Below are 25,419 nucleotides of genomic sequence, written 5' to 3' on the forward strand. Positions count from 1 at the left end.
TGAAAGCACCAACTACTGATACAGTCCAAATTCAACATCCTCGAAACAAAACCGTTTTCATTCCATCCTCGATTCTGCGGTTATGTCTGAGACTTGTGTTGATTATATTCAAGCACACTCCTTTCAAGCAATATTCTAATAATAAGCTTTGATAAAGCTCTATGTAAACAGCAAGCTTCTTCTAAATATGTGAAAATGTATGCAATGAACAATGAAAACTATTTTTTTAGATGTAGCATCATAACTAATCACATAGATAAATGTTATACAAAAACTGTGAAATGCCCACAGTTTATTATTGATTATTAAAAAAACACCATGTATTCACACAAGTTTCTTCCCTTGTAGTTAGCAGAAAAGTCTCTGTCTTCCCTTAATTTGTTATTTTTGGGGTTTTACTAAACTGTAAGGTATACAGATAAATGTTTAAAAACTTTCAACATCTCTGATTTTAGTTTTGTCATAATGATGATCACAAGACACAAAATCTCACATAGTAGGTAGAATGTTGTTCAAAATGAATCCAAATATAGATAGAACAGTATGAAGTTTAAAATAGTTAAAAATAACTCGAACCATAGTAGGCCTATGATGATCAAATAGGTCAAAATGATACATAGCATTTTTTATGAAGGAATTGGCCATTTTAAATAGCCTACTTAAAATATTTTTCTATGTTATCGGAATCATTGGTTATAATTTTTTTTGTTATTCCAGTAAAATTAGGAAAGATTTTACATTTAAATGCTGTCCCTATAAAATGATTTTTTTTAAATCTCAATTTTTAGTTCTGGCAAGACTCCTTGTAGATTTGACTGAGAGAGAGTGCTCAGAGTCAGGTGTTCATAAAGAGCAGAACCCCCGTTTGAAAAGGGATATTTACGACGCAACCCTGAACGCATCGTGGGATTACATTGGAGCTGGCGGGTTGGGCCAGACTCCACTCCACTGAGTTCACACGGCAGGACCGTGACCCCACAGCGCCGCGGACTGAGCTACTGGAGCCCGGCGCGGAGGTATACCTCTGAGAGCCGTTCCAGGACACCTATTAATTAGAACACCTGGACTTCAGAGGAGAGGAAGCGCAGTTTCCTATGCAGCCACTTTTTATTCCCCCCCTTTTCCTTATAGAAACCTACAGTAGGATAGTTATTGGAGTTGACAAGCCCGCTTCACTACTGTAGCTACCCCTGCTCCTCCTCCTCTCTTCCTCCTCCTCCTCCTCCTCCTCCTCTCCCGCTCCACAGAACCAGGAAATCACCGAGGTGTGCTTCTTTATCCCGCTGCTTGCTACCCCGTCTGCGGGTGTAGATGCGCTGTTCCCCCCCTCCTTCTCCTCTTCTTTTTGCTCTGTCCAGTTTTTATTTCATCTCTGCGGCCGCTGAAGTCAGCCTGAAGTTGCCTTCGAGGAGAGGAGCCGCACTCTGGCTGAACAATGAGGTGCGTAAAGCGGCTCAAATCCCTTCATGTTCATTGTGTTCGGAGGCGAGCGCTTCAGTTTCTGCTGCTGCTTTTGTTTATTTATTTATTTTTTTTCTAATAAGCTGTTTTGTTATTTGTATCTAAATATAGCAGTTTTATCTGGTTTTATCTGCTTTCCGGTGCGTAAAATTCCAGTTTCTCATTCAGAACATATAGAGCCTGAGCTTTTGGGTTGTTTTTGTTCTCAGTTGAAACTGCAGGAAGTTTCTCTCTTTTTTTTTTTCTAACCGAGCGACTTTCTTGAAACTTCAGCTTCCTACCTGTTCAAAGTGCCTCGATTGAGGTAAAACGCGCTTTGGCATTTGCTTCCAGGATTATTCACACTACAAATATTTTCCAAATATCCAGATTTAAACATGCAAACGATTCATAGCCGAACGGAAAACGAAAGCCTGTTCCAAACAATAGTTAAGCTTTATTTAGATCATAAAAAAGGGAGTCGGTGTGTTGCTCAAAGGCACTCCAGCATGGTGGACTTAAAGGAGGTGGGCTTCTTGAGCTGAATTCTCTGGTGGTGCTGGGCCAAGTGCATGCGCTGTTTATATCATCATCATCATCATGCATTCCACTGACACACATTAAAGCTACCCCCCCTTGTCTCCCTGTGGGGAGAGCAGAGTTTTTGCACCATCAACAAGACCCACAGGCACACAGCCCATGTCCACAAATTCCATGTCCTGTTGCAGCCTGCGTCTGCTGACAATTACAAGCTTGGGAGTCTCCACTCCTGGGCTGGAGCTGCTCTGATCTAACATTTAAACCAGCAACTCTGAGGTTATGTTCACACCGCAGCCTGAAGTGACCCAAATAAGATTTTTTTGCCCATATGTCTGATCTGAGAAGTCTGAATAATGGATCTGGTTTTTATTTTCATTTTTCCAATGGACCCAGAACATTGGCTATGTGGTCCTGAATCTGATCTTTTCAAATGCAACCTTTGTCTGAACGGCCAGGTCATTCATCTGACCTGAACGTCATTAATACTCAACAAAAGTCCCTATCCTGCATCTTGCAATAGAGAAGCAGGGCGAAATACAAACATGGCGGACGATGATGCGGAGAACAGTCTTTCTTTTTCATCTCGGTGTGATGATTGTGATGGTGTGAGGGATTGCCTTCGAGTCAATGAGTGGATGCAATCAACTGGTTTTCCTTAGAACACTTTGAATCAATCTGACGGTATGATCTGGTTAAAATGTGAAGTGCCTTGAGAGAACACGCTATATCAATAAATTCAGGAAAAGATTAGCATTAGAAGCTCAACCATCTATGTTTTTTCTGTAAACACATACTGGCTCGCTGCTTGTGACGTCATTGCGTCCTCTACTGCTCATGCGGGGCACCTAATTGTATGAATGCAGTTCACACAGAAGATCACATACAAGTCGCATATATCTGGAAAGGTGACTGACTGCGTTGGACGGTCGCAAACCTGCGCAGGCCTCAAGCGCAGACAAAAAGCAGCTGTGATTGGTCCTTAGTATGCCTTTCCGACTGTCTGTGTGGTTGTCCTTCTCGATTCGGTGCCGGGGTGCGCCAATTTTAAAAACCGACGAACAACTACAATGGACGGCTACGACGAAAGGTTAATCAAGGAAGTTCGGAAGTACAACCACTTTTACGATGCCTCAGGCAAATTATATAAAGATGCCAAGGTCTCTGCCAACTCCTGGAGGGGGATCAGCCAGACCCTTGAACGGGAACGCGCCATTTTTCTTTTGGAAGATAAACACTCCTGCCGCGAGTTCTTGAATAGGCTCCCACATGTGCTTTGGTTGGAACCTGCTGTGCGTCCCTAGGAATTCTAGAAGGACTGTGCAGAAGCATACCGGCAAAACTGGTTCGCGAGCAGACGCAAGCGACATTTGAGAAGTCTAATCTGCCCTTAATGCTTGCAGTGTGAACGTAGCCTCAGATTAGTGCACCTTTATTGAAGTGGTGGGGGGGTCTACTTCAGAGTTATATTCAGGACTAACTGGAAGGCTGGAATTTGGTTGGGGGATAACCAAGTCAGTGAGTGACCAGTTTTCTTCCGTAACAATATATCACGTGTGGATCAGGGGTTGGTATGGGCAGTTCCAGATGGGGTGGCCAACAGGGGCCAGTGTCCCTCTAAAACCTGTTTATGCCCCTGTACTGCAAACATTTAGATAAAAGTGTCAAATTTCCTTTAGATTTATTTTATTGCTTTATAAATAGATGCAATTGGATGGAATAAGCTGATTAGTGCTAAAGATTTGAAATTAATAATCAAATAAAGTTATTTAAACAGTGAAAATGCTCATTCCTTGGGCAGATCATCTTATTCACCTACTCAATTTAAGGACAATTATTCACTGGCAGATGAAACTTTAACTGATTCATCTTCAACAGTGATTTAATATTTCATATTTACAATTTAATAGTTATTTAGAAATTAGTCAGCTTTAAGCACCAGATGCATTAAGATAGGATCACAGTCTTCATCTGTTAGATCAGAAGTCTGCAACTTTGGCTTTGTGGTTTGCATAATGTACTAAACAATGTTCTCTTGCCCTCCCTTTTTTTTTTGCAGTTGTTTTTTATTCTTTTGTTCTGTTCCCCCCCTTTAAAAAAAGCACTGGCCCCACCCTGGTCGAATTTTTCTGGGTGTTGGTGATTTCTTTTCTATTGGTTTTGCAGATATTGCAGTGGAAATGCCTGTGCAGCCAAAAGTTAATTGCATAGACATGAGATTCTTATTTATAAACGTGTTTTGTTATCCTAATCTGTCATTTTGATTAACTTCATTTTTAACAAAAAATAAATTCCTCTGTTTTATTAAAACAGAACTTTATACATTTCTGCAGTTCTTTTATTTCTAATGTAATACAAAATAGCAGGTTTGTATGATCTAGATTATTAGATGAATGATTAGATTGGGTATATAGCCTAGAGGTCTCTGATTTACATAAAATGTATTATTTGTTCAATGACATCAACAAAAGGGGATGCTCTGTTTTTTTTTTGTTCTTTTTTTTTTAATACCCAGAATTATTTCTAAACCAGTAAATTTGTCTATGTTGTAAAGTAAGGGGGAAAAAAAGTAGGCTGGCCTCCTTTCAGCCAGCTGACGGCAGTGAGCAGTATCACATGGGTCAGGGAAAGCCCTGACATGTTGGATCACTTCCCCTGTCCTTTAGTGTCTTTAGATAGTTTTTAATTTGTAGGAAAATTGGATGGCTGGTTAAAAGCTTTTGTAAACATTGATAACGGAATCAAGCCCCACTATTGGTGCTGGTTTTCTCCACAGTAATGAAGACTGTGGTGAGAAAGATGGTCTGGCCTGAAATCCTGGTATTTCATTGCTCTAGAGGCGCTGAATTAACAAGGCTATTGGTTTAATTAATGCACAAAGATAACCGTGTGTGTCTAACATGCATAACAACCTCGCTTTCAGAAATGCTGGTAGCTGTATTTATCCTTGATATATCTGTGAGCATCATGCAGACATTATGGTTAGAGACACCGTTCTGTCCATGCGGTGTATAATAAAGTTATTTACTGTGGTTGGATGAGATAAACTAACTGCTACTTGGATTGCTCTTCTGCAGTTGGGGGGGGTAAGAGTACTTCCCCAACCATAAAACATACCTGTAACTTTACCGCTCATAAGGAACGTATTCATTAATTTTCAAGCTTTCACTCATCTGATAAAGTCGAATTGGGAGGCTTCCTGTTGAAGCTGAATAGCTCTCTTCCTCTAAAAGGGTACGGCTTTGACAACCTCCCCCCCGCTGCGGCCAAATGGGTTCATGTCACCTTGCATAATAGGTAATGGCTGGTATGCAGCTCCTCTTGTGCTCATTGTGGGCTCAGGAATGTAAATGTTGACAGAGTTGCAGTCAGTTGGTCAAAGGTTCAACCACCGACCCAGTTCAGAAGCTGGTTCTGATGATCCTGATTAACACCTTAGTTCTCTGGGATCAGATTTTAGGAGCGTTTGTTGCCTTCTTGTCTCAGTGAACAATAACTTCTCTGTTCAGATGATTGCATGATTCTTTCAGATTCCTATCCTGGGGGTTAGGTGGCACAGGAAGTGCATCAATTTGCATCATGATTCACTCCTATTGTCAGAGAGGTGACTCTCGACTCCCACGCTGACTCAGTAGATCGGACTCCGACTGAAAGGAGCTGTCCCGTCTGAGACCACCACCACCACCATGTGTGCCTCGGGCTCCAGAACTAACACACACAGAAACAGGTGTTGTGTGTCTGCTGAACACATTCAGCCTGCTGGGCATCCTGAAGCTGCTTCAGAGGCTCTGCATGTGGGGAAGTGATGCCAGACTGAGCTCCTCATCAGCTCCCTTGCAAAAGCTTATTGATCAGTCTTAAAAGCAGTAAGAAGAGAATTACCCCCCCCTCCCTGCGCTCCCAACCTCTGCCCTGCCCTGTTGTTTCTTTTGTCTCCTCTCTGCTTTCGGCCGCAGCTGAAAAGGAATGTTTCTCAAAGCGTGACCTGAGCAGATATGCTGTTATCGTCTTCTGCCTTTTTGGCGAGCCCGTGTTCTAACAGGCCACTAACTGTTATTTAAGAAACACACGGAGGTTATTGCATTTATAGCTTTGTAAGAGCGGCGAGATACAACTCCTGTTGGTTGCAACAGCAGCATGTTTTTACTGCTCGGTTGGGTAATGTTTTTGTGTTGGTATTTCAAGTCTCCACTTGTTCCCCTCATGCCTTGCAGAGTCACATTGTTTTCTTTGATGTAAGCAGTAAAAGCAAATGCAAGCCTGTCTGACTTCTCTGTTATGCATTGTATTTATTAGCATAGTCAATGCTGCTCATTTTAGGAAGAAGACATCTGTGCTAAGAAACAACAATGCTGCTGTTTTCATTTCTGATTCTCTGTTCTTGCTTTTAGATTATTTTCTGCACATCCATTAAAAAAGTTGCTATACATTTTTTACGATTTGTTTGCAAAAATCCCAACTTACTTATGAACTCCAGAAACACTACCAGTTTAAAGGTAATTAGGATGTGCAGGTGGGAATTATTGTGTATATATGAGAATATATTCATGCATCATAAAGGAGGTGCATGTTGATATAGACTTAAAAAGACGCCCTCAGAATGTTGCTGTAAAGTTGGTGATGTCTAAAGATCACCCTAGAAACACACTTTTTTTTCCTTTTTTTTTTTTTCTTGAAGGCCCTGTTGGGCGTGTTCGTTTCCCCACAATGCCCAATTAGCACTGCCCTCTTCTCTGAAACAATTCACCCCTTTTCGCCCTCCCACCTCTTGTATTCCTAAATAGGCCATTATGCTGGCCTGCTTCTTGGATTAGACGCTTTGCTACACAAGTTGCTTAATGTACAAAATCCTCTATTGTCTCAATTTTGTGACATAGCCAATTTTTCTTGGTTTTAAGCTGCTGTTTTCTTTTGGGGTTGTGCATCTAGGCAGTTCTCTACTCTTACCATATCATTTGTCCCCTCTTTAAATACGTTCCTTTAAAACTTAAATGCTCATTTAAATTGTTCATTGCTTTGTAGACCATTTCCCAAATGCATGCATTGCTTGTCTATTGAGCTTGTTTGAAACTTTAAAACTAAGTGCAATGAACAAACATAGGTACACCCATTTTAAACCTGAGCATTAAAGAGACAACAGCCTTTTAAATAAGCCAGACAATTAGCATTTCATCTAAAGCCCTGCAAGTTAGCAGTAGGGTTTGGGCGATTTGGATGAAGTAATTAAGTACCTAACAGTAAATCCATCTTTACCACAGTGGGAAATGGAAAGTAAGCATTTATTTAAAGAATAACTGGTGCTCATGCATGCATTACCATGGCTTTAAAACAAATAAAAACCCTTTAGTGGGACAGTTTGTAAATCCAGTTTTGTTTTTATCTCTTGCCCCATATAAACATAAGTAGGAGCTCCAAAAGTGATTTGGACAAGTTTTTGAACAGTTTTCACATTTTGGAGATTTTGCTCAAGGTTTTGGAAGATATCTGGCATTAAAAAGCAGAGCTTTGAAATTATTTTAAAAAGTCTATAATAGTCACATGCATTGAATCGTATCGCATTTTTAAACACTGCAACCACATGTTTAGAACTATTTTATGTGATAGACAGAGTGGTGTATAACTGGAAGAAAGCAGAAGGAAACTGACGTGTGGTTTTCAAAGTTGTTTTACAAAAAGATATCTTAAAGTGTGATAGGCATCTATAGTCGGCCTGTCCCACGAACCAACTGGGCTTAGATCTGAACTTTAACTGAGCCAGTAAATTGTAGCTCTGGCTGAATGTTTACATTAGCTGTCCTTTTTTTGGCTTTCATTTTGTCTAATGTCCATCTTCCCATCAACTCTGACTAGCTTTCCTAATCCTGCTGATGGAAGGTATTCCTACAGCATGATGCTACCGCCTAGGGTAAGGTTGTCAGGATAATGAGTAATTTAATGCTGTTGGTACAAAAAAAATACTGAAAGAGATAAATATTTATTGAAACCGATTTAAAACCAGCTCATCCTATTAGATCATATTATTGCACTTCTGGCAGCAGGGGTGGAAATTCAGCCATACTGGGCCCATCTCCCCTTCACAGCGGCTAACCTGAAAAATTGGTTTTTAAACCCCACTAACATGGCAAATAGATCAGAGGTCCATACTTATTTGTCCAGATGCAGGATATTAAGAATTGTACTCTTGGTATCAGTGGTTTTACTTAACAAGGACATGGCACTTCAATTATGTTCTTAAATAAGGTTTAAATCCCCCCTACTAATATGATTTGTCTGAATGAACATTTTGTCATATTCTAATAAATTACAGTTTTTCATTTAACCTAAGAAGTACTCTGCCCCTCTACAGGTACTGCCACATTATTTAAAAAGGGACTCGGGCATCTGTTGAGTTGACTACCCATCTCTTTAAAGTGCTCTGTTAGTTCTGTCACACATACCGTTTTGCTTAGATTTGGCCAAAACATTAAACCTGTTTTTTTGTTTTTCTGTGTAATTTTGTACGATATATATATTACCATTTTACAGTAACCCTCTGAAACCAATCCGTGCAGAGTTTGGACCGAGCTTGGATCATTCAACTGTGCCGAGTTTGGTTCTTAAGACCATTAACACATCAGGCTACCACAGTTCCTCGCCTCCTACCCGTGATCCAAGATACCACAGCTCCCAAGGCAGGAGCCCATATAACATTCATGAAATGATGTGCTTTGATGGCGTCCTCCGCCCAAATTTCAATGAGAGCCTCTATCTCTATCATCCAGGTTGCACCACACTCTTTTGATGCCATTTATTGTTTAAAGGCTGAGAAGAAGTTCTTGTTTTGAACAGGTGAAGAGATCTGCGAACTGCAAAGCCAGACAAGCGAAATGAGTCAGCTGATTGTAAATAGGAGATGACACAGTCTGCTCATGAGCTCTTTGTTATCAGAGAACCGAGCCACAGCTGAACCGTGCCAAGCCCTTCTGTTGAACTAGTACTAGATTAGCTTGGTTCAGTTGTGTCTGGCACGGTCCAGTTCAGTTGCGTTCCATTTACACTCAACAGTTATCTCGATTACTGTGTTCAGACTGCTCTCAGCGCAGTTTCAGAAGGGTAGTGGAAATGGGGCTTATTATTCTATACTGTTGATGGTTGTTAAATGTTCGTATCGGGGTCAGCAACATGAGTCCACACGTATTCTTGGTTTTATAATGGAATGTTTGTTGAATAAGCTTGTCAATTCTTCTTATCTGTGATCTTCCAATTATTGTAGTTAAGATATATTTGTGATATTATCATTCTTAAAAATGTTTTTTTTACCCTTAATCTTCGATTCCGGTTTACTGAAAAGTAGTTGTTCAATGTAGGGCTGGAACGATGAATCGTACTAATTGTGATTATTAGATTATTGAAATAATCATCAACTAATTTAGTAATTGATTAATCGTTAACTTGAAAATAGAGGCTATAAAATTGCCTTTAGCTGCGGAGCAACCCCATTTAGTCCAGTAATTATACCAAGATAAAAAAAAACATATAAAAAAACATTTTGCATTTAAGATTAAAAAAAAAATGTGTGTCAAAATGCTCTATTCAGTGAAAAGGTTGAGCTTCACCTGGTTTAATTTGATTAAAAAAAGATCTTTAAAGAACCTTTGGCTATCCAAATATTAATCTATTAATTGAAAAAATAATCGACATATTAATCGATTTGCAAAATAATGGTTAGTTGCAGCCCTAGTTCAATGTTAGAGGTAAATGTTTCGGAAAACAATTTTTCTAACTGAGATCTAAATGCGGTTAATAAAGTAACCTCGTGTGTTTCTGTTTCTTTACAAAGTGGACATTAATAACAGTTTCCAGAAAGCATTCTCAGTTCTGTTAACTGTGTTTCTCTGTTATTTTGCAAAGCAAGTGTCGGAGTGAAAGTAGCTAATGTGGCTAATCTTCCATTTTAAGAGATGTATTTGACACAGCATACACGTTCGGCTTAGTTTCTGAATTCTGTTGCCGTGACTATTTGTACCCCTATCACAGCACCAGTCCCTTACAGAAAATTTCTAATGAAGAAGTTATTAATTGTGATAGTCTGGCCAGTTTAAATTCAGAGAAGTTGCACATCATTTTTATTTTTTTTTTTTGAGTTGAATGTGTTGACAGGAACACAAATGTTCACGCTTCTATTAAAAGTCATGACACCCAACAGAGCTGCACAACCTATCGAGAATATTGCATCGTTGCTTTATCACAGAAAATCAAATAGAGCTGTTAGATATATACTTGTTTTCTTATGTATTCACACTTTGCACGTTGGCAAGATATTTAGTCAGTAGATTCTGACATTAGACAGATAGCAGAGCTATGGTTTATCACAAAAAGTTAATAAATTTGGTTTTAAGCTCCTATGTTACATCCTCAGAAGTTGTCTAGCCAGCCATCCATTTTCCATCACTGTTATCCCAAGCAGGGTCACAAGGGGTGATGGTGCCTATCTCCAGCTGTCTACGGGCGAGAGGCGGGGTACACCTTGGGCAGGTCATAAGTCCATTGCAGGGCAACAAAGAGACAAACAGGACAAACAACCATTTACACAAACACTCACACCTAAGAAGAATTTCAAGAAGCCAATTAACCTAACAGTCATGTTTTTGGAATGTGGGAGGAAGCCGGAGTACCCAGAGAGAACCCATACATGCACAGGGAGAACATGCAAACTCCATGCAGAAAGACCCCCGGCTGGGAATCGAACCCAGAACCTTCTTGCTGCAAGGCAGTAGTGCTACCCACTACCCACAATATTAGCCAGCCATGATCATGCACAGAGACTGACTGCTCCATCAGTGTTGAATGAAGGTAAAAGTTAAGCACTGTGATCTGTGCGGGGAAATCTAAAACCAGAGTCGTTTTGGACTCCAGTTACATCTGCTAATAATTGTTATAACAGGTCTCTGGTCTGCGAAAACAGTAATGGGGGAATTACAAAAACCGCTTCTAAAATGGCAACTTTTTTGTGTTGCATATTTTGTTTCACAACAATGTATTTCAAAACGTTTTATTGGTTAGGGTGGTGTTTATAAATGCATTTTAAAGGTGTAAATATAAAAGGTGCTAAATATTTTTTTTCATCTACAGCTTTACAGCTGCTGCTATTTGTGTTTTTTGGGTTTTGAATTTTTCAAATATTGTTTTTATTTTGGTGCCTTCCATCTATTAGGCCTCAGCTCCTAAGGCAGGTCTTGATGTACTTTGAATTCACATTGGCGTTTTCAGAACGAAACAAGGTATTTAAGGAAGGTCATAATTTTAAACAACTCACATTTCCTACTCTATAAGTAAAGCAGTAACAGAACTGAATCGAGTGACATTTAAGGTGGTGTGTAGGTACGTTGTTTCAGAAATGACTGTTGTCACCCATGTGATTCAGCTACGGCATCTTGTTTCATGTCTGCTCCAATCTAACCAAGGCAGCTTGGTGTTTTGTAAGTTACTAAAGAGAAGTACTTTAGAAAGTTTCTCCTTTTTTGTCAGTTGAACCAAGCGAGAAGATAGGGTTTCTGTTCCTTTAAACACATGCACCCACTGTGTGCTGAGAAAAACACTTTTGAAGAAGCAGTTTGTGAACACATCTTCCCATGTTCAACCTCCATCAATGATTTGATTTGGCCTTTGCCTGAATTAACTCTGAATGTAATAAGAAAATATGTTGTTATATTGTTGAATCGTGTGATTACAGCCTGGCTTGAAGAATGATTGTCATTCAAAAGAGTCATTGTAAACCTTGACTCCACATCAGGAATAGTCTATCCAGCTAGTGAAAAAATGACATAAACTTCAGTATTTCCAGACAGAGTATGAATGTATTGCACTTGAATAATAAGTAACACTTTAGTGACGGCCCATTTATCCACAAGGTTCAATATGACCTTGCTTCATCCTCTGAAGGTATAATAACTTCAACTCATCTAGGAAGGCTCTTCACAAGGTTTAGGAGCCTATCTAAGGGAATTGTTAACCCTTCTTCTAGAAGTGCATTTGTGAGGTCATACACTAGACACAAAAACCTGTCCCTCAGTCTTTGCCCCTATCAGGTTGCGGTTAGTATTCTGGTCAGACCATTCAACCTTCTATAAACCCAACTCTTTTCTTTATGAACTTGGCTTTATGTGAAGTAGAAAGAGAATGAGGCCAACTCCAAACTCTTCCCACAAGGTTGAGTCCAAAATCTCTCGGTATGCTAAAGCTCTTGGCATTCTTCTAACAGTACAGTCAGAAAAGTACTTTTCTCTTAAGCTAATTTAAGGACATGAAGCCTGAAGCTCTGCAGGGATTGACTCTTTTAGAAACTTGGTGACTGCCGCATCCACTACTGTCAGTTTATGCTGCCTCAAATGTTGTGGCTCAGTTTCTTTCATTCAAAATCGCTCATGATCGATGATGGATTAATACGGAGCAAGGACATTTAACAAATGGACCTGTTGCACAGGTGGCATCATATCGCTCTGATCTATTCTTTCACAAATGTTTTAAGAAACGGTCTGTATGCCTAGGGGCATTAGAGTGATTTAAACACCTTTGTTCATTTATTTGGATGAGTTAGAGAATATGTAGCAGATGTGTAGTATGTGCTGAAAACTGCAATGCATCCCCAAAAGGTTGTGCTGTGTAAGGCTGAACCAACCTTGCAACCATCCAATGAACATTTTGCAAACCCGCTGACCTTTTTATTACATATCTAAAACCCACATTTGCTCCAACAATTGATTTGAAACGGTGGAAAATATACTCCTTCGTAATACATTACATTGTCATGAATGATGTAGCCGTCAATAAGATTAGCTCTTGAGGGACGTTAAAGTTGGATAGAGTTGAGATTTGAGCCAGCGACTCTCCGGTTTCTGGACAAACTCCTGCATCTTATGTCACTGTTGCCATTAAACCTTTTAGGTCTAAAGGTACATCTTGGAACTATAAGCTGTATTGCAGCACTCCTTGTTCTTATCATTTTAAGCACTTATCAGTTATTCTTCTAAGTGATCTTAATAGTTCAGAAACATTTTTCGGGTGCAGTGAGTTTCAAATGTCCAACATGTCCAACATTTATTGTTATAAAGATGGTAAGGATGTTGAAAAGGACATCTGTGTCAAAATATTTGGCCATATTTTACTAGATCTAATGGATTTACACATAAAATTAAACAGCATATGGTCATACGTAGTTAACTGCAGATGTATGAGGTTTCTCTGTAGAGTAAGACTGGGTCTGCCGCTAAGAGTGCAGTGAAACCAAAGCTTAACTGTGGGCATAAATGTACTGTATGGTCAGCACTGCTAATGGATATATAAAGATCCAGAGGGTTCATCTGGGGTCCATTGCTTAATGGAACATAATGGACCCCAGTTAGTATAGAAACAGCTTTGTGCTGTCAGCCATTGTTAACGTTCCTATCACTCAAGTTCTTAGATCATAGGCTCTGTTATCTGGGAAGATGGTGATTGCTGATGGACTGAGGCTGCATCAGAAAGAACCCCCTCAGAGGAAACCCAGTGCTTGCTTAAGCCTTCGCTGCCGGCTTCCTTTTGAGACTTTGACCCAGTGTTCGCTCCAGGTTTATCACCCCACGCTAAGGGACATGTTTAACACAGGCCTGTGTGTTTACTTGTTCTGTTTAAAGAGGAGCCAAGTCTGCATTAAGGCATATTTTGGTGCATGGTAAAAATCATTTTGTATACTTAGGGATATTTAGTGTTGCCAAACCAACATTTTCAATTTTCCTACCTGCACAACAAATTATGTCTAGTTTTTAATTTATCTCCTTTGGGCATGGGCAGATGCATTATCAAGGTGTATGAAGGTCTCTAACAGGTTGTTTTCAAAGTCTTTAGAAATGTCTGTCCTGCTGTTCCCGTGCTCCAAATCCAATGCAAGATGCTAGAGAATTATACAGCATACATTAAAGCTATGCTGCCCTCTCTCCACTGGTTGCTACTCACTGCCAGTTAGCTGGCCAAACAAAGACTGTATACACTGTTCTCATTAGGTATGCATTATATTAGACTTTTTCCAATATAACTTTTTTCTCCTGTCCTGTGAGTTCTCTGCAAACTGCAGTTTACTCTTCACCTTTCTCTCATATTTCTCTTATAAGGCAAGGAGTTTATATATTAGGGAAACTGCTTTTCAAAATTGCATTTTTCCCTTATCATATTAACTTTATCGTTTCAATATAAATTAGGTGTTTGTCTTTAGGATGATAAGTTCTGCCATCTCAATAAAATATTATCAATATACGGAGTGTAAAAGGACCAACCTCAAATACAGTGGTGTGCCAAATGTTGTGTCCAAGCAGTCCTTTGCGACTGCAGTATGTAACTCACTGATGTGGCGGTGATGATTATGATCCATGTGCTGTGCAGCTCTATTATTAAGGCGTTGCTGTTTCAAACTGCAATTAGGAAGCTAGCAAGCTGCTGACAAGCTGAGTTAAATGAAGAAATCAGATCAAACTGGAAAAACTATATCGAAATAAGTTAAAAAATGTCTTAAAATTAAATTTATTTACCCTTATTTTAAGTAGATAAATTAGATAATTTGGCAGTGGAATGAAGATTTTTACTCTTAAAATAAGATGTCTAGATAAAATGCACATGGAATTAGACAAAGCAATTGTGTTTTCTTATTTTAAGTGTAAATTGTCTTGTTCCATTGACAAAATGTCTCTTTTACCTCCTCAATCCAAGAACAAATGCACTTATTTCAAGAAAAAAGGCTAATCTAGATTTTGATTTTTTTCCCCAGTGCATGTCTTAGATTTTCTTTCTGTGACATTTGTGTTAATGAGGTGAAACCAGGGCATTTTTTTTTTCACTCTAGGTTATTATATACTTTCAATCTCATATTGGTCTATGCCTCATTTCCCAGTTTTAAACTAACCAGGGTCCTAAAGGTCGACTATAATGTGGCCAACATCAACACACTCAGACCTCCATGTAGGCAGGAAGTGTGATGAAGGGAAAATAAATGTCTCATTTGGTGGATTGGGAAGGGGTGTACAAGTTAGGGCAGCCTAAAACAGAGAGTCTTCCTCTGTTGATTCTTTTCTAAAAAGGAGACCTCCTCCTCCTCCTTGTTTTTGGCCCGGGTCGAGGAGGATGTGCTCCGACCTGTAAAAGGAATTAAGCTGAGTGTGGAGGACAGAGGTAACTTCATTCCAAATATGGGCAATAAGCATGCCAGTTTTACCCCCCTTTCTCTTCCCTTCCCTGAAACACCAACCTCCGCTGCATCAGAAGCAGGAAGGAATTCAACTCTGCTCCTGAAGTGATTACAAAAAAAAATGTGATGAAGTGTGCTGCAAACGATTAGTCAGCATTTAAAAAAATTCTCCAAGTGTAAATCCGGGAGGTTAACAACAGTTGATTTTCCTTCAGAGATCATTTAAAGAGTTAAAGAACAGCTAAATTACCCTGCCTGTTTCTGTGTGTCTGACTCGAAGCCTTCAGTAAAAGTATTTGTTAATTTTGTGGCAAGCTACAAGCTAAGCGAGCCGACGCAAACATAACTAAATAAGATGGCGTAAACATTGAATAAGATCTAAGGGGCTCCCAGTTTTTAAAGCCGTTAACCTCTAAGAGGGCCAGAAAATTACTTACATTTTTATTCTCTTACCAAAGGTTATTGCAAAAAAAGCTGACTTCATCTTCATCAGATAACGGGGTTCTGCTTTACCGTCCTTGTTTAAAATAATCTTGCTGAATAGAAATAAAAGATCCTTCCCTTTTCTTCTTTAAAATGGACAAGTTTAGTTAATAATTCTTCCATGTGTCTTGTTTTTCTATACTGCCTTGTTAGGGTAAATGACTAGATGACTAGAATCTGCACTGAGTGCACGTTTATTCAATTTCTCGACATTGAACCGCAAATCAACACCGTATAAGGGAGCAGTATCCCATAAAAGCTGCACTTAAGTTTAACTAATTCGACAGCTCTGGGATAGTTAATGAATATATGCAGCTGGAAACGTGACCTGACGGGGACCTGAACATGATGTAATGTGTGAACTGGTGCTTGTGTGGGACGTTTAAATTCAAATCAGCTTTAGAGAATGAGACCTTTACAGCCACCATGATAGTTTGGAGTCGGTTTTCCCTTCTCTTTATGCTTTTTGTACCACATGTTATTCCTTCAAGCTTCGATTTATTTCACCTAAAAGAAAATCTTTTAGGAATGATGCATTAAATAAAAAAAAAGTTGGTTGAATTATGAGGGGGGAAAAAACATAACAATGCTAATTTCTCATCAATAATTTAATTCTTTATTGATGTGAAAGCCTTGTATGTTTTAACTGGTTAGACACCATAGACACGCTGACTGAAGTAAGGTATGGGAGCATCATGACTCCTGATCAAACTAAAGTATGCGAAATGCTAGAAGTCACGTTTTCTGGCACGATGCTGATAGTATATAAGAAATGATCTCAAATGCTTTAAATGAGTGAGAAATGTTCACCTAGCTCGCGAGTGTCCAAACTTTGGCCCAAGGTCCATTTACTTTTGCTCTTGAAATAACGTTGTGTGGCTCCAGATTGAATGTCCAGATTGGTTGAAATTTGGCTCTCCATTAAGTAAGCCTGATTTATTTAGCTACTTTTTGCAATTGTTTAAGGGAGATTTTTAATTTTTTTTGGACAAATCCATATATTTCAATAGAAAGTTTGTGCTACAACGCATTGTTTTTGTTTTTATTCTTTGCCATAGAAGGCTGACAACCATTTGGGAACTTATTATACATAAGACTATTGCTGATGGGGGTAAAAAATGGCAAAAAAGTTTTTAGATCAATGCAATTAAAAACAATTGAGCTCAAAATGTGTAAGATCCTTTTTCTGACTCAAAATACTATATTTTATTGAATTGCAATCTTTTTATTGCTTTGGTGGTAAAATAGAAAAGGAAAGTATTGCACAATTAACGTTTGGATGTCAGTAACAAACCAACCTAGCTGGTACAAACGGACGCCTGTTAAATACAAAACATCCTTTAAAGGCGCCTGCTTTGGTGGCTGAGATATAAGCATCAGAAGGGGCAAATGACGAGCACACTACTTTCATTTTCTAAAACGTGAAGGACATTTCAAAAAAAGAATTCGTAACGGCTGTGATAGAAATGTAGACGGCAGAGAAAAGCAGCAATGCAATGATTGCATGAGGCTCTAAAATGTGCACCAAAAGTGATGAACTTATGTAATGTTCACAACTTTTTTTATTGGGCTAATTAATGTTTTTGTAGTAATGCCTACGCAACTTTATACAAGTCTGATTAAACGTTGCTGCATGGTGGATTTTCAGGTATGTTTACTGACAGAGTCAACAGTGTGTGATAAGACGATGCTTACAGATTCTGACTTAATAGCTGAGTAATCGGACTTAACGGTAATCATTGAGCCCCTTTACTCAACTATAAATTTACTTGAATTCTGGAAAAATTCATCTAAAGGACAACTGAAAAATATTTAACTACAGGCGTGCTGTCATGTTTAAAGAGTATAGAGAAAAACTCTTAACTCATGACGATTAATAAAAATCAATCCATGGCAGGTGTGTCTAATTGTACTTCAGATTTTGATTTTGTTTATAAGTAATAGTGAAATCATTCTAAAGCAGCTCCACACTTTTAAGTACTTTAAATTGCATATTTTCTAATTCATTTTTTTTTCTGTAGGAATTAATACATTAATGTAGAGATTAGGTAAAAATGAATAGGTGTATATATACCTATATAAGAAAGTGTGAACATGCACAAGCCCTGAGAACGGAAGTTAAAAGCACAAAAACCAGAGGTGGATTAAAATAATCTTTGACTAACTGCAAAGATCTTGACCGTCGATTACCAAAATATTTATTTGCAGCTGCCCTCGCTGTGACCTCAGTTCAACGCGCTTTATACCCTGAAACGTGCAGCTTGATTTCCTCTAATGGTACACACTGATAGAATTGATTTAGTTGCTACTTGATCAAAGAGGAAACCTTTTCTTTGCTTACACAGCCAAGACTTTAAACAAAAAAGCATTCATGTGCTGTGAAGTGCTGGGTTTTCCCTAGTTACTCCACTAGTACAGCACTTCCTTTTTTCACTTCTCTTAAGTGTTCGTCTTAAACGTGACCTAACCAGCTTCACCTGCTGCCTACCCTTCAGGTGCTGTGGTGAAAAGTGAAATAGGCTGTTCTCAATTATTCATGAATGAATGTCTTCCTTGTAAACTTTGCTATGTTACCAGTTTCTATTCTAAAAAAAACAGTCAAATGTTTGTCTTTCCAGCCTGTTGGTAGATATAATGCATGATTATCAATTCTGGAAATGGAGTTGATATTTAACTGACACCACGATGGGGACAAAATCCTCTGATAGTTTCCAAAACAAAACCCCATCTGGTGACTTATTGCGTTTCTTTACTCTTGTATCTATGGGGTTTCTGTTCGTGTTATGCAGCCACCTAAGGTCTAGTCACTGAAATGGTTTTCAAATCTTTTTTGTAACTTTTGTAAGTTGTTTGTGCATCATTCACCTGATTAAAAAGCAACAAAGCTGAATGGAAACACCTATTGGTGGACTAGTCCTCCTGCTTATTGTATTATTTTAGATGAAAACCATATGTTCTTAGTCTGTTTTTATAACTGAACATGAAGACAAACATTTTTGTCTCTTGTAGCCTCCAGCTGTTTTTCCTCTAATGTATTTTTCCCTTTTGCATCATCATTGCTAGCCAACTTTCCTGTCTCTTCTGCAGACAGTCCTCCCCACAGCATAATGCTACTGCCAGCATGTTTCATGGCAGGGGATGAAGTTTTTCTAATTGATGTATTGTATCATATATAGCCTAAAAGGTTGAGTTTGTTCTTTTTAATTCAGTTCAAGAACTTCCTCTACATTGCTTGTGTCAACATGCTTAGAGAAATTCTTCCTCATGGCAAGGACCTATTTATATAAATTGTGTAAAGTGCTAAAAAATTATGTAAGCTAAACATTTGAAAATAATGACAAAAACCCAAGCGATTTCACCTTATAGATCTCAGCTGTACCTCAAAGTTTGCGTCCAAGGCTCCACCTGACGCTCAGCCCGCTTCACGCCCACATCCATTCATAAGTGCTGCATCTAAAGCACCACATGAATGTCATTGTGTATTCAAAAGAGCCAGCTGATCAGTGTTATTTAATAGTTACCATAGCAACCACAACTAACAGAGCAGGAACGAAGCGCCCTTTAACAGAGTAGAAATAGATGTGGTGAGTGAGGTACAAAGTCAAATAAATATGATTGGTAGGCACAGTAAATAGAAGGTGGCATTATTAATGAAAGAGTGTGATGGATGGACTGATCGTATTAACAAGGAAATCCAGGCAGTGCTTTATGAAGGACTGTGATAAAAATAAAAAGGACTGTGATAACTCAGATGTATGGATACATTCACAGCTTTTTGTTTTTGTGCCTAAAAGAGGCCTCAGGTAGAGTAAATTAATTGTAGAACTACAACCAACGATTATTTATTTTGCTAATCAATTTTACTGATAATTATTTTTTTGGTAAATCTATTATTAATCAGATGGCAACAGCTTCATTAAAGAAAAGCTATTCAAACCAGGTGAAACAACCTTTATCACTGGAGGAGATGTGGACAGAGCATGAGAGGACGAGAAAAGTTGTTTATTTTTTTTTTTAACCTTAAATGTAAAATATTTCTGCATTGTTTTACAATCTTGGTTAAATTACTGCTCTAATTGGGTTGCCATGTCGGCTACAGGCGTGTTTTAGAGTCTCTACGCAGTCCCTTTTAATCCATTTTACAATTTATCAATTATTAAATTCTTTGACGATTATTTCAATCATCAATTAATTACGATTAATCATATTAATTGTTTGTTTTATAAGCAAATAAGGGAACCTGGAAAAGGAAACCCAATCCATAAACTATAATAAGGGCAAAAATGACTGCGTTTCAGTTACATAGATTTAGATGCTTCCCTGTCTTTGTTAATTATTTTGAATCTTTAATAAACTGAGTGCAGCTTGAGGCCTTATCCATTTCTCACCCATATTAAACATGATTTCTACCTATTTTAAATAAATTTTTAAGATTCTATTTGTAACATAGATTGCTTATTAAAATTTGATGTTTTTTTTTTTGTTAGAACTGTGCACCAAGCTAATCTTTTTCTACATCAAAGTTATGCACACTGACCTCCTTATATTAAACACCGGTGATGAAAGTGGTGCCACCGGTCTTGTTGGTCCATCACTCCAGTACTAGACTCTGTTCAGCACATAGATCTGAGTGCAATGCTCCATGGAGTATGATCAGCTGATAACCTGTCATTATCCCTGGTCAGGAAACATTGGTGAGCCTTAAAAATGTGTTTCCTAATTCTCCCATTTCCAGAGTCTCCTGCATAGTCACAGCAAAAATCAAGCACTTTTAGCACAGGGGCTTCAGTGGTGTTTAAATAATTACAGCAATCCGTGTAAATTCCTCAAACCTTTTTACATGAATATATTGATCTGTAGTATAAATTATTCAGTCAATCACTAAGGGGACAAATGATGGAAATGTTTAAATGTTGTACGTACTTTCATTTTGAATTTAAGCTGGTTTATGAACCATTTTTTACTTTGTTTCACAGGACAGCATTTTTCACACTGCGGTTTCAGATCCTATAAATTCGATCTACATTTAAAGTTTCATATAAAGTGAAATGAAATGCGAGAGAAATTATGATGGAACCCGGCTTCAGTTCCCCTCTCAGTATCTATGTTACAAATTTTCCTTCTTTCCAACGTGTGCTGACCCGTTCGGATGGAGTTGGTGTGAGCGGATGCACATTTTCACACCATGTTTTTTTTTTTTTTTTTGTATATGTAGTTTCATATGAAGTCTGTTTTTGTTTTTGTTTCTATGCAAGTTTCAGGTCCCATTTTTAGACCCCAGATTTGTTGTGATGCATAACTAAATGTCTGTCAACCGATTATCCCTCCTGAGCTGTGGATTTCTGCAGCTCCTCCAGAGCTCCTTGTCGGTTGAGCTGAGCAGCCATGGTTTGATAGGTTTTGAATAGGTCTGCAAAATACCAATAAACATATAAATGCAATTATCTTGCTTTAAAATTAAGATATCCCTGAAATTGGCATCAAGGGCAACAAACTGCTTTGTTATAACTGATTCCATTTATTCCTGAAAGCTATCGAATAGGGTCTGTCACTAAATGGCTTTTCAACTGGCCAATGTATTAATTCCAATAAGAGCATAAATGAACATAGCCTAATTTATACTAGTCTACATATTACACAAACTTCTGATTGCAGTGATGCCGTTTGATATATTATGCAGCTCCGTTTCTACAGTTTCTTTTTTTATATTGAACTTATGAACTTTGCTCTGCAAGTTATTCAAAGCTTAAATTGCTTTGAATTGTTCCTTCAACTTTATTTTGTCATTTGTTCCCTAATGTTCACCTGCAACCCAACTAGGTTTGTACAGGCGAGTGGACACCATTTATTTAGTTTATTCAGTTATTTAGTTATGCCTTGCTTTGAGTTCATCCATCGCCTGAAATGCAGTGTTTTAGTAGTACTCAAATCTCTCTGCAAGGTTTCCATCAAAAGCTTTAAATGCAGAGGGTCTGTGTATCCTGATTAGTCTTTATTTGATAAAAAAGAGGTAGAAATGAGAGAGGGAGCGTCAGGTGAAAAAAAAAAAAAAAAAAGATGGAGGGAAGAAACAGAGCCACTGGGCCTGACTGTACTTGCCAGCTCATTTGGAGAAAAGCTCTGACAGCACAGCCTTATACAGACATTTTCTACAGGGCATGTGTTCCAGCGGTGCACCGTGGTTTCCTGTTAACCCTTCCTTGACTAAAGGGTCTGGCTGTGATTTAAAAAGAAACTAAAGACAGCTTTTTTAAATATAAAAATAACTTGGATCTGGCTATTTTTATTTTTTCCTTAAAATAAAACCTTGGCTTAAGATGGATTTTAAAAGCTGTTGTCTAAGTTGTATTTTTTTTCCTGTCTAGGGGCTCTCTGTGCTTAGGAGACTGAATTTCTTGAGTCAGCTATTGACTGTTTCCCTTAATCATGGACCAGTGATCCTGGCTGAAGGAAGTAAACTAAATAAGATTTTTCATCACTTTGCCGGTAGTGATTTATTCCACCTCTACATCAGATTCTTGACAAGGCCAGTCACGTGCCCCCCCTGCAGCCCAGCCAGCAGGGTCAGCACGGACACACATGTTGGTAGGACAGGTGTGAGGGTGTGCACAAGTCCATCTTTTCATGCACGAGTGCCGCTTGGCTTTTTACAGTCTCAGTGTCCTTAGCTGTATCAATAATGCAGCTGGCCGCTCAGTCTCGCTCCTGAGCCCATGCTTTCTCCACCATTAAATATGCATCTGTTTCCCAGTGCGATGTCTGTGTCCCCTTCCAGTTCCCATAAACCCCCTCTGCATCCACCTAGCACCCCACGCCCTGGATGAAGAGAACATTAGTTTCCTGAATGATTCATGTAGGTTTTATTCAGGAAAAGTTTCCCCTGCCTGATGGACAAGATGGTCCCCGCTGGGGAATTCAACATCCCAGAAAAGTCTTGGTTAGTTTAGTTTTCCTACCCTAGGTTTCATAAGTCTGCTTTTATACAATTATTTTATTTTTTCTTAAAACGATTTCAGCTAAATGTATTTTAATCATATTCAGCAGAGACAACCTGTAAATACTCTGTTGACCACCAGCAAATCAAACATCTGCCAATATGAACAAACGAGATGATAACCAGTACTAATATTGTCTTTAAGTTGCATGTTAAAAATCATAAATGGTATATGGCAGGTTATAAAAAGGTCCCAAAGTGTAATTAATATGAAACAGATTTCCATTAGGTATGTCAGTCAGGAAGACCGCCTGGTATGCATCATACTTAATCTGTACTGGTGCGCACCGCATATGGGTGCATGCAATTTAGCAAAGTTAAATCTGCTGCAAACTTGACTGCAGTCTCTCATGATGCTGCTACAGCCTGAGAGCTAGAAAGGATGTGTGTGTGGTCGAGACAGGAAATATGAGATTTTATAGCTTAAGGGATGCGTAGCATGTGTTTGTCTGCAGAACAATACATCCTTGTGAATATTGCTGAAATGGCACTGAATTAGCTCCTCTCTACACTGTAACTCATTTTCTCAACAGCATGAATTCATTTTAGATCTTTATCTAGATTAAAGTTCATAAATATTAAAGATAGGATTAAAAAAAGCATTTGGTTGCTTTTGTGGTAACCTCACACACATCTTTGTTTAGACATGAAAGTAGAAAGAGACCTCTTGTGCACAGTGGCACAGAAACTCTGTGTCACTAATTTCTCATGGTTCTGGGCCGAGGCAGCTGTGAAGCTGCTCTGTTATGAACTCTTGACATCAAGATATCTATAAAGCAGATAATATTTGCTGTCAGCAAAACAAAACCCCACACAAACAAACAAAAAAAATTCTGTTCCAGTGCACCCTCTTTTTTTGAATTTGTGGTAGTCTGTTTAAGAAACTTTAGGTTTACTTTCCTAAATGTAAATTGATGGGTACCAAATTGAATTTGGCTTTTGTAAAAGATAATGACTGATATTAAATCTATGCAAAATCAGGAACGTGTTTAAATTAGTTAGAGGAATACTAAACAGTTTCAAATGGTTGAGTAATTACTTGTATTCAAAATTTTAGCATCATCTGTAACTAAAATGTTAATGTTAGAATTACCATATGCAAACTAGGAATGCATGAAACTTGAAGCATGATAATTTACCAGACATTACTTTCAGTGAGTTCCTTATGAATGCAAGCACTGATATTAAAGGTGTAGTGGAGGATGTTCTTTGGTCCTTTTAATTGTCAATCATTCTGGTGAAATGTTTACTTAAGGCCTTCCTTTATGCTTGTTCCCATGTTCACTTGCCGGTGGTGAGCCTGACATAATGGAAAAATTGCCAATCTTCTTTTGGAAAGTAAGCTTGTGTGAGCGATGCAAACAGAAACTTTTAGAGGGGAAGCGGGCTTGTAAATTCTCTCACATGCGTTTAATAGGTGTTCCCTGTCGGGAGCGGGTACAGGGTTGTGAATGTGCGTTTTTTTCTTTTTTTTTTTTTTTTCTTTTCTTCAAAAATTTAAGAAAATCCTCCACTATAACTTTAAGATGATTTTTGATTCAATATATTGTGTAACTCTGGCTAAACCTGATATGCATTGGAAATCATGTTTTATGCCATTTTATGAATTTTGTCAATTTTTGGGGGGGGTGACCCTGTGACATGTTTGTTTGAAAATGGTTGTGAGGAGATTTGTCTATTTTCTTGTAATTTGGATTCCCAGATTTAGTTATGGCCATTGGAAAGGTTCAGCATGTCTATATTTATTGTAAAAAAAAAAAAAGTTTGTTTTTGTGCAAATTGAAAATTAATCACAATGGTAGCACACATGCTAGAATATTTCCATTTAAATAAAAAGCAGTGAATCATCAGCATAAAGGGAAACTTCATGTTCCGAACAAACTGTCTTAATTCCATTAAAGCTTTTAAATCATTGGAGCGATATTACTGTGTTTCTAATAAGTATATTAAATAAGAGGCCTAAAGGGACAGCCATTATAACCAGTTTATGGAAATTGTTTCATAATAAGTGTTTTTTATGTAGGTTTCAATATGCTTCAAATGCTTTGAATTAATATCTTCTGATGCTTCAGTACGTGCTGTGATTTTAATTAAACAGCCGCATTTTAAAACTGAAGATGGGTGGGAATTTTTAGTTTTTACACACTGGATAGGATGGAGATTCTCTAGCAAAAGATAAATTGACCACTTCTGATCTCTTGCCAGCTTGACTTTAAAGCTCTAAATACAAGAGTTTATCTCTCGCTCTTGTTTTTATTTAGACAATCCATAAATAACAATTTCCACAATAAATTGCAGTTTCCATGGCTACAGAGTGCTTTAGGTCTGAGTGGGTTAATAATGCAATCTGCGGGATTCCAGTGAATATCTAATAAGTTGGCACTTTATTGTAGTGTACTTATTTAAAAATGTCAGATACTTATTTTCTGATTTAACTTAGTTTGGTAACATTAGTGTCACATTTTAATGGCCTGCTTACAACATGTGATAACAGAACCAGCATTTGCCCATGAAGCTGTCCTCCTTTGCCCGAACGTCAGTGAAGTGAAAATCAAAATGCCATTGCAAACCAGAACAAGGAAGCAAAGGTTTGAATACTCTCTATGACTCTGGGCACCCTGCAAGCCGAGTGCCAGACATCACAATCACAGGAAGGGGTTTGGTGTTTACATTGGGCTCATTTTCTGATTTGCAGCAAATCTAAAACTACCGTGTTTATTAAAGTTCAAACTGACTTGAAAAATGTTGTTTAGCCCATTTATAAGAAGTAAGC

At 38.2% G+C, this 25,419-nt stretch overlaps 1 protein-coding gene across 3 annotated transcripts in view; it reads left to right on the top strand.

Moving 5' to 3' along the window:
- Window positions 1–982: 982 nt before the first annotated feature.
- Window positions 983–25,419, top strand: part of vasp (vasodilator-stimulated phosphoprotein) — a 40,697-nt gene continuing 16,260 nt past the window's right edge. Inside the window, exon 1 of one of the 3 annotated variants that reach the window (XM_015400974.1) lies at window positions 983–1,440. In XM_015400974.1, coding sequence (XP_015256460.1) covers window positions 1,436–1,440 — 5 coding nt within the window. In that variant the 5' untranslated portion in view covers window positions 983–1,435. The remainder of the gene's footprint in view (window positions 1,441–25,419) is intronic. The other 2 variants (XM_015400975.1, XM_015400973.1) reach the window with 2 other exon arrangements.

Source organism: Cyprinodon variegatus, unplaced genomic scaffold, assembly GCF_000732505.1.
Source record: "Cyprinodon variegatus isolate N-32 unplaced genomic scaffold, C_variegatus-1.0 Scaffold1168, whole genome shotgun sequence".
NCBI classification, from domain to species: domain Eukaryota; kingdom Metazoa; phylum Chordata; class Actinopteri; order Cyprinodontiformes; family Cyprinodontidae; genus Cyprinodon; species Cyprinodon variegatus.